The sequence below is a fragment of the Antedon bifida genome, chromosome 8, assembly GCF_963402885.1.
Source record: "Antedon bifida chromosome 8, ecAntBifi1.1, whole genome shotgun sequence".
Lineage (NCBI taxonomy): Eukaryota > Metazoa > Echinodermata > Crinoidea > Comatulida > Antedonidae > Antedon > Antedon bifida.
In genome coordinates this window covers 5,956,850-5,971,718 of record NC_136233.1, presented here as the reverse complement: position 1 = coordinate 5,971,718, position 14,869 = coordinate 5,956,850, and the positions used below count along the sequence as shown (strand labels likewise).

The 14,869-nt window shown below is 29.3% G+C and overlaps 1 protein-coding gene across 5 annotated transcripts in view; it reads right to left on the bottom strand.

Annotated features, from left to right (window-relative positions):
* LOC144850797 (uncharacterized) overlaps positions 1-14,869 on the bottom strand; it is a 105,650-nt gene that overhangs the window by 30,670 nt on the left and 60,111 nt on the right. The window contains exons 16-28 of one of the 5 annotated variants that reach the window (XM_078708237.1): positions 14,272-14,385; positions 12,620-12,697; positions 12,125-12,178; positions 11,627-11,749; positions 10,648-10,743; positions 10,405-10,467; positions 9,638-9,697; positions 6,074-6,133; positions 4,292-4,390; positions 3,762-3,812; positions 2,063-2,131; positions 1,293-1,349; positions 304-348 (exon numbers count right to left, since the gene is read on the bottom strand). In XM_078708237.1, the coding sequence (XP_078564363.1) occupies positions 304-348; positions 1,293-1,349; positions 2,063-2,131; positions 3,762-3,812; positions 4,292-4,390; positions 6,074-6,133; positions 9,638-9,697; positions 10,405-10,467; positions 10,648-10,743; positions 11,627-11,749; positions 12,125-12,178; positions 12,620-12,697; positions 14,272-14,385 (969 nt within the window). The remainder of the gene's footprint in view (positions 1-303; positions 349-1,292; positions 1,350-2,062; positions 2,132-3,761; positions 3,813-4,291; positions 4,391-6,073; positions 6,134-9,637; positions 9,698-10,404; positions 10,468-10,647; positions 10,744-11,626; positions 11,750-12,124; positions 12,179-12,619; positions 12,698-14,271; positions 14,386-14,869) is intronic. The other 4 variants (XM_078708238.1, XM_078708239.1, XM_078708240.1 and 1 more) reach the window with 4 other exon arrangements.

The window sequence follows — 14,869 nt, the reverse complement described above, 5'->3', positions numbered from 1 at the left end:
TTTCATTAAATAACCACAAGAGTTGAATATTAACAAATCCTGAGCTAATAACACTAGTTCTTTTTCCAATTAAGGTTTGATTTCTTTATAAAATGTCACAGTATTAAGCTCATTATACTAATAGTTAGAATATCAATGATGTAGCAGTCTGGTAGTAACAGCAGTTTGATTTAATTGTAGTACTATACACTGCTTTAAGATTAATAAATTAATCAATTGATTTTTTTAATTAAAAAAATAATGTGACTGAGAATGTGCAACTGTAAAAATATGCAATGATAGATGATATACTGGTGTACTTACTATCAGGTGCAAGAAGTTTACGAGAAGCCAAAAAAGCCTCAACAGCTGGATATATGCAATGACAGAAAGAATATTGGAAAATACAATAACAATAGAAGTACAAACAAAATCATTACACAAATTAAAGTATAGGAATACAGTCAACTATTCTCAAAATCACACAAGCTTGGTCTAGCTAAAAATGTCACAATTTTTTTTTAAATTCTGACATTTTTCATAGTACAAAGAATTTTGAACTTATTAGCATTACAAATAAATTCTAGTTTTATGAGACTCAATGGTAACAAAAATATCAACAAACATTAACTAAAAGCAGCTACCTAGTTTCCCACTGCCAATCAATAGAGATATTAAAAGAAGAACAATGCATGTTAGGATAACTAGAAACAGTGTAATGAAAAGAAGTTGATATTGAACAACTATTTGGTTAGCATACTAATTTTTAAAAGTTGCTATTTTGTGAATTGAGAAAAAAAATTCAAACAGTTAAACTTTTCCCAAATGAAAATCTTCAGGTTTAAAAAAAGTACTAGATTATAGTCCCCATTCAATCAATATTTGTGTTAAAGATATAAAAAATAAATCATATAAAACTATAGAATTAAGAACAACTCGATTATTAACTACAAAAAACCAAATTATGAAAATGAGCAAGAAAAATGTGAATGTGTTTGAGAGGATTGAAATACAAGATGACAGTACAGCTCCAAATTATTGCATTCTGCACGTTTTAGCTTTGTGATCCTTCCCACGCATAGGCTATGAAGGGTTATGGAAACGTAGCATTAATTTATAGCTGTACTGTTACTAGTTGCTAGTAGAGATTATCACAAAGAAAGTTTTCCCAAGAATTCAAATGGAATTGCAAGCCAAATTGTTAACAGCAGAGGATACAAAAGGCGTAATAATAGGGGATTCCAATGAATAAAGAAACATACAATGAAACTGAAATTTATTGTGAAGAAGTTGTTTATAAAAAAAAAACTCACTTTGTGATTGTAAAAGGTGATAACTATGGGATCCACGATAACATGCACGAAATTTAGCTTTGTAAGTAAATATTAAAATATTAATATACAGATTCTAATGTTATTATTAGTGTTTAATTGTTAATAAACTGTGCAATTAATAGTATTGATCAATAATTTATTCTTTATATTATACAACAAAAAGGATTTTTAATTTATTTTTTTGTATTGGAAATGCTGATGACTTATACTAAGAACTTCTTTACACATCATATGTGCATAAAAGTGCAGTGTATTGCTTTCTATAAAGGAAAATGGTGAACAGATGTCTACAATTGATTTGGGTATACAATCATACCAAAGTATTTTGAACACTAATTCACCAAGATGTTTATACACAGTGCCTTGTTAATATAGCTAATAAGAACATTAAAAAATGAGTGTAACATTGCAGTTTACAATGTTGAGGTATAGGAGTACTAAGTACCAGTATGTGAGAAATATTAGCACCTAAAAACAAATCTAGTTAATACAAATTTTAATAAAATACATTCAGATTTATAGGATTGTACGAGGAAGGTAAACATTTCTTACTGCTATTTTGTATATGACTTGTATACATTTTTAAACATACAGTTAATTACTCATCAAGCTTATTGTTTACAATCTATCCTGTTTCCATGTTTTCAGTCCACCATTTCCACCTTGCAATCACTAAACCTACAGAATATTCTTTTCTAAGCATTATTTTAACTACAGTAAAATTTGTTAAATAATGACTCAATACTAACTTTGAACTTCCGGATCTGGTAGTTGCTGAACCACTGGGTCAGGTTGTGATTCTGATCTTGTTGATATATCTGTATTCAATCAACCACAAAATACAATATTAAAAAGTAAAATATATATGAAAGGTTATATTGTAATTATTGCTTAGAGAACAGTCAATTTTAAGCCTTTTTTCCATTGTTTTCAATTGTTTTTCAATTGTAATACTACTATTGTATATAATAAGATAATAATAATAATATATAAGATAATAATATATATATATATATATACAGAATATGATGCTTTTAAAATTAAATACCACCAAGATAAGCAATCACAGAGCAGTAATGCTTATTGATATTTTTCTCTCTTTCAAAAACTTTTTGCTAGACAAAAGCTAATCTAAAACTAATTTTGAAATTTAAATATATATTGCACATACAATTTTATTTTATAATTACATGTAGAAAATAATAATAATGGTGATTTTAAATGCTAAACTGAAATGAAGATACTATAACTCAGTTACATACAAGAAATGAATATCCTAAACCTCTGCTACATGCATGAAATGAAGATCCTAAAATTCAGTTACATACAAGAAATGAAGATCCTAAAACTCTGCTACATACAAGAAATAAAGATCCTAAAACTCTGCTACATGCATGAAATAAATATCTTTAAACTCTGCTACATGCATGAAATGAATATCCTAAAACTCTGCTACATACAAGAAATAAAGATCCTAAAACTCTGCTACATGCATGAAATGAAGATCCTAAAACTCTGCTACATGCAAGAAATAAAGATACTAAAACTCTGCTACATACAAGAAATGAAGATACTAAAACTCAGTTACATACAAGAAATGAATATCCTAAACCTCTGCTACATGCATGAAATGAAGATCCTAAAATTCAGTTACATACAAGAAATGAAGATCCTAAAACTCTGCTACATACAAGAAATAAAGATCCTAAAACTCTGCTACATGCATGAAATGAAGATCCTAAAACACTGCTACATAAAAGAAATAAATATCTTTAAACTCTGCTACATGCATGAAATGAATATCCTAAAACTCTGCTACATACAAGAAATAAAGATCCTAAAACTCTGCTACATGCATGAAATGAAGATCCTAAAACTCTGCTACATGCAAGAAATGAAGATACTAAAACTCTGCTACATACAAGAAATGAAGATACTAAAACTCTGCTACATGCATGAAATGAAGATACTAAAACTCTGCTACATGCAAGAAATGAAGATCCTAAAACTCTCCTACATGCAAGAAATGAAGATACTAAAACTCTGCTACATACAAGAAATGAAGATACTAAAACTCTGCTACATGCATGAAATGAAGATCCTAAAACTCTGCTACATGCAAGAAATGAAGATACTAAAACTCTGCTACATGCATGAAATGAAGATCCTAAAACTCTGCTACATGCAAGAAATGAAGATACTAAAACTCTGCTACATGCATGAAATGAAGATCCTAAAACTCTGCTACATGCATGAAATGAAGATCCTAAAACTCTGCTACATGAATGAAATGAAGATCCTAAAACACTGCTACATGCAAAAAACGAAGATAATAAAACTCGCCTGCTTCATGCAAGAAATGAATATCCTAAAACACTGCTACATGCAAGAAAATAATATCCTAAAACTCTCCTACATGCAAGAAATGAAGATTCTAGAATTCGCTACCTGTTGAATCACCTCCCTCCTGTCGACGTCTACGTCTTCTAACTGGTTTTGCTTTAAGCAACAAAGCATATGAAAAAGGTAATGAAATTTGCATTTCATAGAATATTGTAAAAGTGAACCAAAAGTGTGAGTGAAAAGCTGCATTAGAAAATATGAATTCTAGCATACTTTGAATTAATACTAAACTTAATATTGAACAGGGAATTGTTGAATACTTGCATCCAATCACATGGAAGTTTTGTGAAAACTTGAGAATATTCCTATTCATTAAAAGAGAACATTCTTACAAGTGTTCATGGATGACAAATTTAAAGTCAAATTTCCATTTTTGGATATGTTTAATGATATATTGTCGACTAGGAAAAATCATTTCAAAAGTTGAAATGGTAGTTTAAAAAATTGGACCAAAATTTGGTGGGGGAATTATTCAAAACAGGTGATTTATTTAAATCACAGAGGTTCCTCCATGTTCAAATTAAACAAAGCACTATGAGAGAACAGTAAAAAGTAAATTCAACCCCTTTTTTTACCTTCAGTTGTTGATGTTTCTATTTCTTCCATTCTTCTTGATCGTCTAGGTGATATTGCTGTTAAAGATGTTGTAGATATTGATGATGGCACAGCTAACCCTAGTAATTAAAATAAATATAATTGGAGATTATTGAACTATTAAGTACACGGGACCAATGGATTTACATCCCATTCGAAGGACGAGGCAATGAGAGTAAAGCATCTTGCCTAAGGATATTATCATTACACCATCACTTTCGTAGTTAGAATACAAATAGTATAATTTTCTAAAAATTAAATAAGTAGAACCATGAAAATAGTTAACTTATCAAAAACTATCATTATCAAAAAAATAGCATAATAGCGCAAATGATAAATCACACTTATATAAAAATGAAAACAATCTTAAAATTAAACATTTATTCTAATTTCTTCACTTTAGACAAAGTATTCAAACCGGTATATCTATATTATAAGTGAGAGAGTTGGTACGTTTGTTTGTGTGTTTGTTTGTTTGTTCGTTATACAAATTTTTTTACTGCACATAACCTTACATATTGTAAAAACAAAGTTTTGTTTTCTGTTTTAAAAACTGGAGTTATATGCGATATCTTCTAGGACGATAGTATCTTTCAAGCCTTTAATTTCAATTTGAATATACTATAAAGAGCTTTGCTTATCAGCTGCCATTTTAAGTTAATACAGGTGTACGGTATCAGGACCAGGGAATTAATTAACATCAAGCTTATTTAAGCTGGAGACGGTGATCACTTGCGTTCCCGAACAAAACATGCAAATTCTTTCTGTGTCTTAACACTCGTGAACAAATGGTTCACATACTCAAAATAAGATTTTTGACATGATTATTTTTCATTTAGTCTTATATAGTTAGTTATATAACATTAATTTTGTATTATAATAACACAACTAAAATTGGTTGATTTTGTATCGCATGCCATGCATTATTTTTCCAATTTCAATAATTGAAGCTACTATTACATGGTCAGATTTTAAAAACAAAAGATGACAGACATTGTGACAAGCCGAGTATGAAAAAACAATGCGTTTTTAGGACACCATATTTATATCATTTTAATGTGAAATGGTCTTAAGAGAATATACATTTCATACATGTCAAGTTTTAGACTACTGATTGCTTGGGATTTACCAATTGCTGCCTGCCCCTCAAACCAAAACTTTACTGGTCAGAAAAATTTGTCATTTTTGAAGATGGCTTTTACAAATCGAAAAAGTTCTCAAAGATTAGATTATACCAAAAAATGATTTAGACAAGATACATTTATTATATCTGATTTGTATAAAAGTGTGAAATCTTTTTAAAATTGTCAAAATGGATATGAAAGGGTTCCTATCAATATCATTTTATTGGCTCAACATGTAGATCAATCAGTTTTAAGCTTACTATAGTCATACTAAATGTTTTGCACAACAACCCCACTCAAAACGTCCACGGAGAACGTGTACAAATCTTTTTGTGACGTCACAAAAAGAAACTTTTGTATTACAGAGATACGAATTTTGAAGTTATTTTGCGCATGACTGGGAATCACATCATCATCATCGATGGTAATCAGCCTCTTGCACACAATTTTTTTTTTGCTATTTATTATTGAAAATTTAATAGTTACAAACAGTACTTTATGAGCTTAGCTGTGTATTGAAAGTATGTTACATGTGATTCCAAGAAAGGCAAAATGTTAAAGAAGCAGAAAAATGGCATAGTAAGTGGGTGGAGGGTGGGGGTGTGATGTGGGGAGAGAAACGGTTAAACTACAACTTACTATTTGGTTCAGGTGTAGATATCTCGCCATTAGTTTGCTTAGGTAGGGTATCATAGCCTTCTGCAAAAAAGATGTTAGTTCTAGTCAGCACCAACTACAATAACACCAATTGAAATCAAACTGAGACTTGCCTTTAACAATCAAGTTTGCAAAACAATTACTACAATTTTGTATAATTTATTTTAAAATAAGTATCTAAATTGTCCAGTTTTGATTGTAGATCTAAAAATCAAATTAACGCAAATTTATAAATTTTTACATTTTGTTATGAAAGGTCTCAAATACATTTGAGATGTTGAAAAGCTAAGCATGCTAATCAATTAATAATTAAGAAATTCGTATATTTCAAGATCAAGAACAGTTAGGTCAATGTTACATTATTGTGCAATATGGGTGTCTGTAGAGTAGAGGACTAATGACTACCACCACATACTAGTGGGAATAATGTAATAATATACATATGTATATACATTGATGCAAAACAAAATATGAGTGATTTAGAATGTTGGCTACCAAGCATGCATATTCTGTGTCCTTTATTTAAGTACCAACAAAATATAGGGCACTACAGCTCTAATTCATTCTTAATCATCTATAATAGTAGCCAGCAGGCAACTCATGTTGCCAAGATGTTAAGAAAAATAAAATTATTGTTAGAAATGATAAAATAATAAAATGAAAAGAATGTTTTAAAAATTCATAAATATATATTCATCTCTTCTGATGTGGCTCTATCATTCTTGATGTTAAGACAAGGAATGTAAATGAGTATAATGGGTGAAAACACAAAACCCTTTTGTCTTAGGAATAGACAGGGAATACTGTATGCTATACTTTTAAGTACTAGATGGTACGCTCGCTTCACTCGACGTACCATCTAGGTCGTGCCCACAGATGATTCTCGAATACACAGTAATTTCAGCGTAAAAAAACAAGCGATTTTAAATTACGTATAGGGAGCACTATAATGTTGTTTACAGAAATTAATAGACACAGTGATTTATGTAGTCAACTAAAATTAGCACACTGGGAATTACTTCCGAAAGAGAAACTTCACAAAATGAGTCCAAATTTGTTGAGTCAAATTTTGTCTGGTAAATATGGTTCAAATAAACATCATATCCAAAGTTTACCAAATTCGGACATCAGGGCGTGGCCGCCATTGTTGAGCATTGCTAGTAGATATAAATGTGATATTTAAAAAACCATACAACGTACCTATGATGTCATAAGATTGTTATGACGTCATATTATATGTCACAATAATGCTCAATTGGCATTCTAAGGGAAAAATATAGAAACAGTAGGAAAAGATGTTTTAAATCTCATGAAAATAGTAGAACATTTAACACATCCAGGTTCAAGATCATGGGAATCAGAAGCTATTCGACCACCCTTCACAACATGAACTAGAACATTTCAGTTAATTTTCTGCAACTGCATCTTTTTATAACTGCAATCTCATATATATTTAAAAGAGATTCTTAAGTCTGCAATGGGTCTGGGCTTTAATAATTCGACGGCATCAAATATGGAGTTGGATAACAGTTTCTCATAAATACATGTGTAATGTAATAGTTGGCGCTGTCAAAATACTTCACCATGCATGTAGGCACAGCATGTTAATTTTGGACTGAACAGTTCTTGCTTCGAATACAATTCATCCCTCTGTTTCTTTTCCAAGTTCAGAGCATTACAAAGATGTTGAAAATTTGCTCCTTAAGATGTTTTATCTTTTAATACCGTTTATTCCACTATTGTTTGCTTCTGTCTTAAAACGCAATCATTTTTTTAATGATGGCAAAGTAATAGATTTAATAGATCCCCCATCGGCATTCAAATTTTCTAATCCATTTTCTGTCAAGGAAGTTGATTCCTGCTTGTTGTCGAAATACTGTAATTAGTAGTGGCAAGTTTGAAAATTACTTTATAACCGTAACAACCCCTTTGGAATTCTGTTGATGTGTTAAGCAGTATCTTTAACTGATGGTTCTTTCGTTAGCTCATAAATGATCAACACCAGTCCCAATTTATCGCAATGTTAAATAAGCGAAATTCATAAAATCGTGCGTAACTTATGCTGCGTGACTCTAAAGTCATATAACAAAATTCCTTGCACATCTACAGATAGAGTTCAATCTTGTGACAATCGTATGTATTAATAAAAATACAATGATGATGTAAAAAAAGTTAATTAAAATAGAATAAAATACACCACATTTATTGCTAAAATGGATTCATCAGGAATAGGGTAATTAGGACACATACAAGAATACAAACAAGAATTAGAGATACGCTGCGATCAAAATTTGTGGAAAGAAAGAAGAATAAGATAAGGGAAAAAAAAATCCTAACAATAACAAGGGGTTATCCGCTAAGTTTTTACATTTTCCCTATAGGTCATTTAAGCAGTATTGACATTTTCAAATTTACCATATGATGTCTTGGTACATCATATGATCATTTAAATGCTAATTGAAACTTTTAATATCACATTTATATCTACTCGTAATGCACATAGGTGGTCTAAAACCAAGCGTTAAGGGAATACGGGGCTTCAAAATGGTATAGTAAATAGAAAATGTTTTGTTTTCCTGCAGTTTCTACATTTTTTTGAATAGGTCATTTAAGCAGTTATAACATAATATATGACATCACAACTACTTTATGACGTCATAGTTACGTCATATGGTTAAATGTGCAAATTGGGAAGTTTAATATCACATTTATATCTACTCGCAATGCACTTAGGTGTCCTAAAACCAACTGTTAAGGAGATACGGAACTTCAAAATGGTATAGTAAATAGTGGTCATTTTGAATTTATGCTAATTAACCCAATTCCCGACGTCCGATTTTGGTAAACTTTGCAAATGATGTTCATTTCAACAAGGAGAATGTTTAGAAACTTGTTTGCTTGCAGTTTCTAAATTGTTCGCATAATAATGTAATTATAATAAAAAAATTCCAGAAGTAACGCGCAATTTACCGAATTTTGCCCTTACTTAAATTTATATATAGATAACTAAAAATAGTTCCTGTGATGCAAGACAAGAATACTGAGAGAACAAAATCCTTTATATTATCTTATGCAATCAAGTTTATCAATGTCTTTAATCGCAAATTTTCAAACTACAATAAAATTATGGTTAATCAATGTGCAATGTACTATATTATTGTATAAAGGGTGTCTAAAAAAAATAAAATGTTGTCGTGCATTATTTATTAGCTGGATATACATTGACCCTTCTCACTAAAGTCGGTATATACAGGATTTCCTGCACAATATACCAGCTTACATGTAACGAATGAAAGAACCACTTCATCAACGAATCTTAACCAGAATAATTTGTATAACATGCTGTTGTTTTTGTAAGTTTCAAAAAAAGAAAATAGTTGGATTAGTTGTAACATACACAGTTAAATCACCGTTAATAAACACAATATAGATATTACATTATATATTTTTAGTACAAAATGTAAATATTATCTAACATGCATTGTATATAATGTGCATGTAGGAAGTAAGGTTAATACATTTTGCGTGCAAAGAAAGCACGCTTACCATCCACTTGCTTGCCCTCATCTTTTGGTGTTTCTTCACCATTACCAATTTCAGTATCACCTTAAAAATAAATCATCACCAATATTATTTAAAGAGTAAAAAATTGAAAACAATTTATGATTGACACTGCAACAACACAGCATGACCTAGATATTGAGTGTTATTAATAGCACAAATTAAAAGGTTTGCTGCAAGATAATGTTTCAGTTTCTTTGTAATTAATTGTTCATCATGATCTTTGAATTGGCTGTGCAATGGTTTCTGCCACCTTCTGTGGTATCACAGTAGTAGTAAATCTAAATCTAAACAGCTAGTCTTTTTCAAACTAAGCTAAAAGGAAAACCATGACTTTTTCTTTATTAATATATTAGTTAAAATCTTGAAGTAAGAAAACAAACAAATCAATAATGTTGTGTGTGTGTGTCTCTCTCTGCCCCTATATCAATAGTTAGTAGGCCATGCAATCAATAAATATAATAATACAACACAAATTTATCAAAAACAATTATGAATAAGTAATGAATGATATAAAAGCAAACGCAACAATATTTTAAATATGTATGAAAAACGTCGAATAGTTCTGAATATTGCTGTGGATTCAAAAATAAAGTTTAAAAATAAAAACACCACACACAAACTTATTAAGTAAATGTTATGTATCATTATTGTAAAATTAGAAATGAATATGTGGCAATCAGTTAGAAGAATTATGAGGAATCCTGAGAAAGACAACATGCTAATGCTGCAATCATATAAATTGCACTCACTGACAAGCTGAGTAGATGTTGCAAATCGTGGCTTCCATTTTCGAGAAAAATAAGGAACTAGTTCTTGAAGAAAAACAAATAAATCAACATATATTATTTCACTAAAAAAATTAACGTTTCTTTCTATTAATAAGCATGAACATTAATTCAATTTATGCTAAACAATATATAAAATCTAGAAAGATAAAATTATATTCAATTGATTAGAAAATTGATGCAACAAAACTGTAGTAGATGGCATACCCTCAGTATGAGTAGATATCATAGTCTTGGGAGATGAGTCACCTTTCGTGAGCAATTTCAATATATCTTCTTCATCATCAGTTGTAGTTTTTTTCTCTATTATGGGTAAAGTATCATAAAAATGTATTTAGTTTTTAAATGTAATGAATAAAATTAGTACTACTATAGGTAATAAACTGTTTTACAATTTTTACAATCACAAAATAATCACAATAAAGCTTTGCGTAAAACTCTACTGTACTATCAATTACTTGTATATAGTGGTTAATTAACAAAATAAATAATACCTACTGAATAACATACTTAACAACACATAAGTTATGAGTAAAGATCAAAACTTTTTCTTTAACATTATTATTATTTGTATCATAGATGTAAAAACCAGTTAACTTAATATTTTAAAATAATATTTGTTTAACTTTATACTTTATACTGTTAGAATGAGAAAAGGTCCCCCAAACCGAGATTCGAACCTGGAACCCAAATCCCAAAATTAGACCACTGTGGCTTTCGTGGTATTATTCAAAATTGAATTGGATAAGGACTCATTAACACTTTTGGTGTGGTACAGTTAAACAGCACTATACGCATGTGCACCAGAGACAGAATTGATATGCTTTCAGTATATTAATTCACGAAGCTGGACCTCCGAAAAAATACTTTTATAAAACAGGCATAGAATATAAAACCAGGTCATTCATTGTCCTAAATGTTTTTAATTTAATTATTATTTTATTTTATTATTTATGATTACATGAATACCTATAAAACTATATTTTAGCTTAGAGAATGGATTTATTTGGACAGTCACAAACCACCAAAAAAGTGTCCAACCAGATGAACAAATAGTAATAATATAATTGCATAGTAGAAATGGAAAAATATGTGCATTGATCGTCATATAACATAAGACAGCTAATGTTAGAAACTCTAAAACAAAATTGAATGAAAACACATTTCTACTTGTTCTAACACTTACTGCCCACTACAGATGATCGTGTAGTAGATTTATCCACTGGTCTTGATGGATATTCTGCGAGAGATTTCTTGATGGTATTATCATCTTTTGACATGTCATTGCATGATGTTAAATCTGTATTACCTAATGATTAAATATTGTATAATGAAATGATGTTAATCTAATATTTCTTCCCTTAATTAACTTTTAACTTAATGATGAATACATGCAAGAATGATCAAGAATTCCAAGAGCAATGATTTTTAAATGTATTAATATTCAATTGTATTATATTTAATTGAATATTAATACATTATACACTTTACCTCTTAAACATGATGACCATTTTTCTCCTTTGTATTGCTATCTTACTTTGATTGAAATCTTACTTGAAGTAATGTTATGTTGTGTAAAAAGTAAAAAGTGACAAACATAGTTTATAGATTTAGTAATTTAGTTGTGTGTGAAAAATGGTGATATATTGAAAAAGTAAACTATAAGGGAGGGACATGTACTCACTACAATCTAAAGTTGAATCACCTTCCATTAATAATTTCATAATATCATCAGCATCTATAAAAAGTTGGTTTATATAAAATATGATTACGGTACTAAAACTAAAAAACACTACACAATATTTATTTACATCAATAAATGTTTGTAAATACTGTAATAATAATTGTATGTAGGAAGCACAATTGAAATTGTAGAAATTGTCCTTCACTATTATTGATTGTATGTTATCGCTATGGGTGTATTATGAAATTGTTAAGTAACATTTTTTTTAAATTGTTAGAGTATCGATAATAATTTTTAACATCAAATCATTGGCCACTGTGTAAATGTTTTAAACTAAACCAAAAAGTGTTTTGTTCAGTATGAAACATCAGTGTATGAGACTATATTATTTGATTAGAATGTTAATGTACATTAATACAAAATGTTTACAAAATCTTAAGTATTTCTACAATCGAATTTTCCTTTATCAGTGAACAAATCTAATGAACAACTCACTGTCTTGAATTCTCTGCCTAGACCTGTATCGAGGGACTACAGCTTTAGCCTTTTCAGAAGTAACAGCAATATAAGAGGCTGTATTGGAATATAATTATAAATCCAAGAAAACAAATGAACACATATAAAAAAACAAATAAAAATCAATCATCATTGATACAGAATCTTGCAGAAAATACACGTGCACATCCTATCATGCAAGTTATTGAAATCTGCATATAAAACCAGAAATCATATATTCAACAAAAAGAATAACTTCTACTCAGAATCTTACAGAAAATACACATGCACATCCTCTGTCATGCAAGTCGACATTGATATGCATATAAAACCAGAAATCATATATTTCAACAAAAAGAATAACTTCTTCTCAGAATCTTACAGAAAATATACATGCACATCCTCTGTCATGCAAGTTGACATTGATATGCATATAAAACCAGAAATCATATATTTCAACAAAAAGAATAACTTCTACTCAGAATCTTACAGAAAATATACATGCACATCCTCTGTCATGCAAGTCGACATTGATATGCATATAAAACCAGGAATCATGTATTTCAACAAAAATAACTTCTACTCAGAATCTTACAGAAAATATACATGCAAATACTATGTCATGCAAGTCATCATTGATATGCATATAAAACCAGGAATCATGTATTTCAACAAAACGAATAACTTCTAGTCTAATATTTTGAAACCTAACAATTATTTGCCCAATAAATTAAATCTATGTTTAATGATGTATTGTCCCCCAAAATCATGAAAAATAAAGATTTTTAAAATTGGACTTTGAATAGGCCAATTTGCAGTTTTGATGAAGTTGTTCACTTCCATAAGAAAAAAATCGGGGGAAAAAAATTATTTCACCTATAAAAAGACAAAATAAACAGTTAAATTACCCAAAAACTCATTGTCTTCCAGACAATTTGACCATTTTTTGCTTTAAATTTTTTTTTTTCAGACCCAATTTTTTGTGAAAGTGAATAATTATTATGACATTAAAATAACATATTCAACAAAAAAATTTAAAAAAATATTTTTTTAGGGGGACAATATATCTTTAATGAAAATCTATGACAAAGCCAAAAGCAATGGAAATCCACAAACAATTACTGTGTTGTGTACATTACAGAAAATAGTGTTTAATTATAGACATGAATATTGTTAAAAACAATAATGAAATTATAATACATAGAAAACCTAGAATTGCATTTCAAACCACTGTATTGGGCTGCAAGAAAACTGATAACAAGAAATATTTCTTACAAAAAATGCTGCTTATCTTTTTGACGTAACATTTCTAATTATTGTCCTTTCTTCAGAAATAATGATTTATTATCAATCATTTTGTTTAATGTAAATATAGTCTGGCCTACTGTACAGAACAAAATATAATCATAAACTAAACTATAGTACTGTACTGTAATTTCATGGTTTAAGCGTTTATTTCCAAAGGTCGTATAAAGGCCCAGATACTAGGATAACGATGCAAAATTAAAAATTAATATTTTTCAAACAAATTATACATTGCCTATTAGTATTATAACCTAGAATTCCATTCCAATATTTGGGCTGCAAGAAAACTGTTAAAAATATATGTTAGTGTGTATTGCAATACCAACTAGCATGTTTGATATTCTTACGTGTAGTAGCTTCAGATGCTACATTGATTGCTGTTTTTGTCTCTTTTGAACTCAATTCTGGTTCTTCCTGTATTGTTGCATGTGATTTTGTAGTATGGTGCATACTCCACCAATCTATCAATCAATCAATCAATCACCAAATATAAATATATCATAACAATGATAACTAAATATTATATAGGTTGAAATCATTTGTAAGTCTGCAAACCGTTCACTATCTCATTCTTCTGGCTCTGATTTGAATTGAACCAAAGTACCATAATATAACACAGGGCAACTGGTTACACATATTCTACTATTTCATCTGCATTGTTTCATAGGTTGCTCTAATATTAAATAGTACAAATAATGAATGTTTATGAGTGGAATGGTACAAATAATGGCATGAAGTGAATGATGAAAGGTTATATTTTAACGAGGCAAAGGAAATAACTTTTCATCATTCACCGAATGACATTATTTGTACCATTCCATGAATAAAAACATTCATTATCTGTTTTATATAACATCTAAATAGATTCCTGTCATTTGAATCAGATTGGATAAAAGCATAGAGATATTATAATACACATATAAATATATAATACACATTGACATT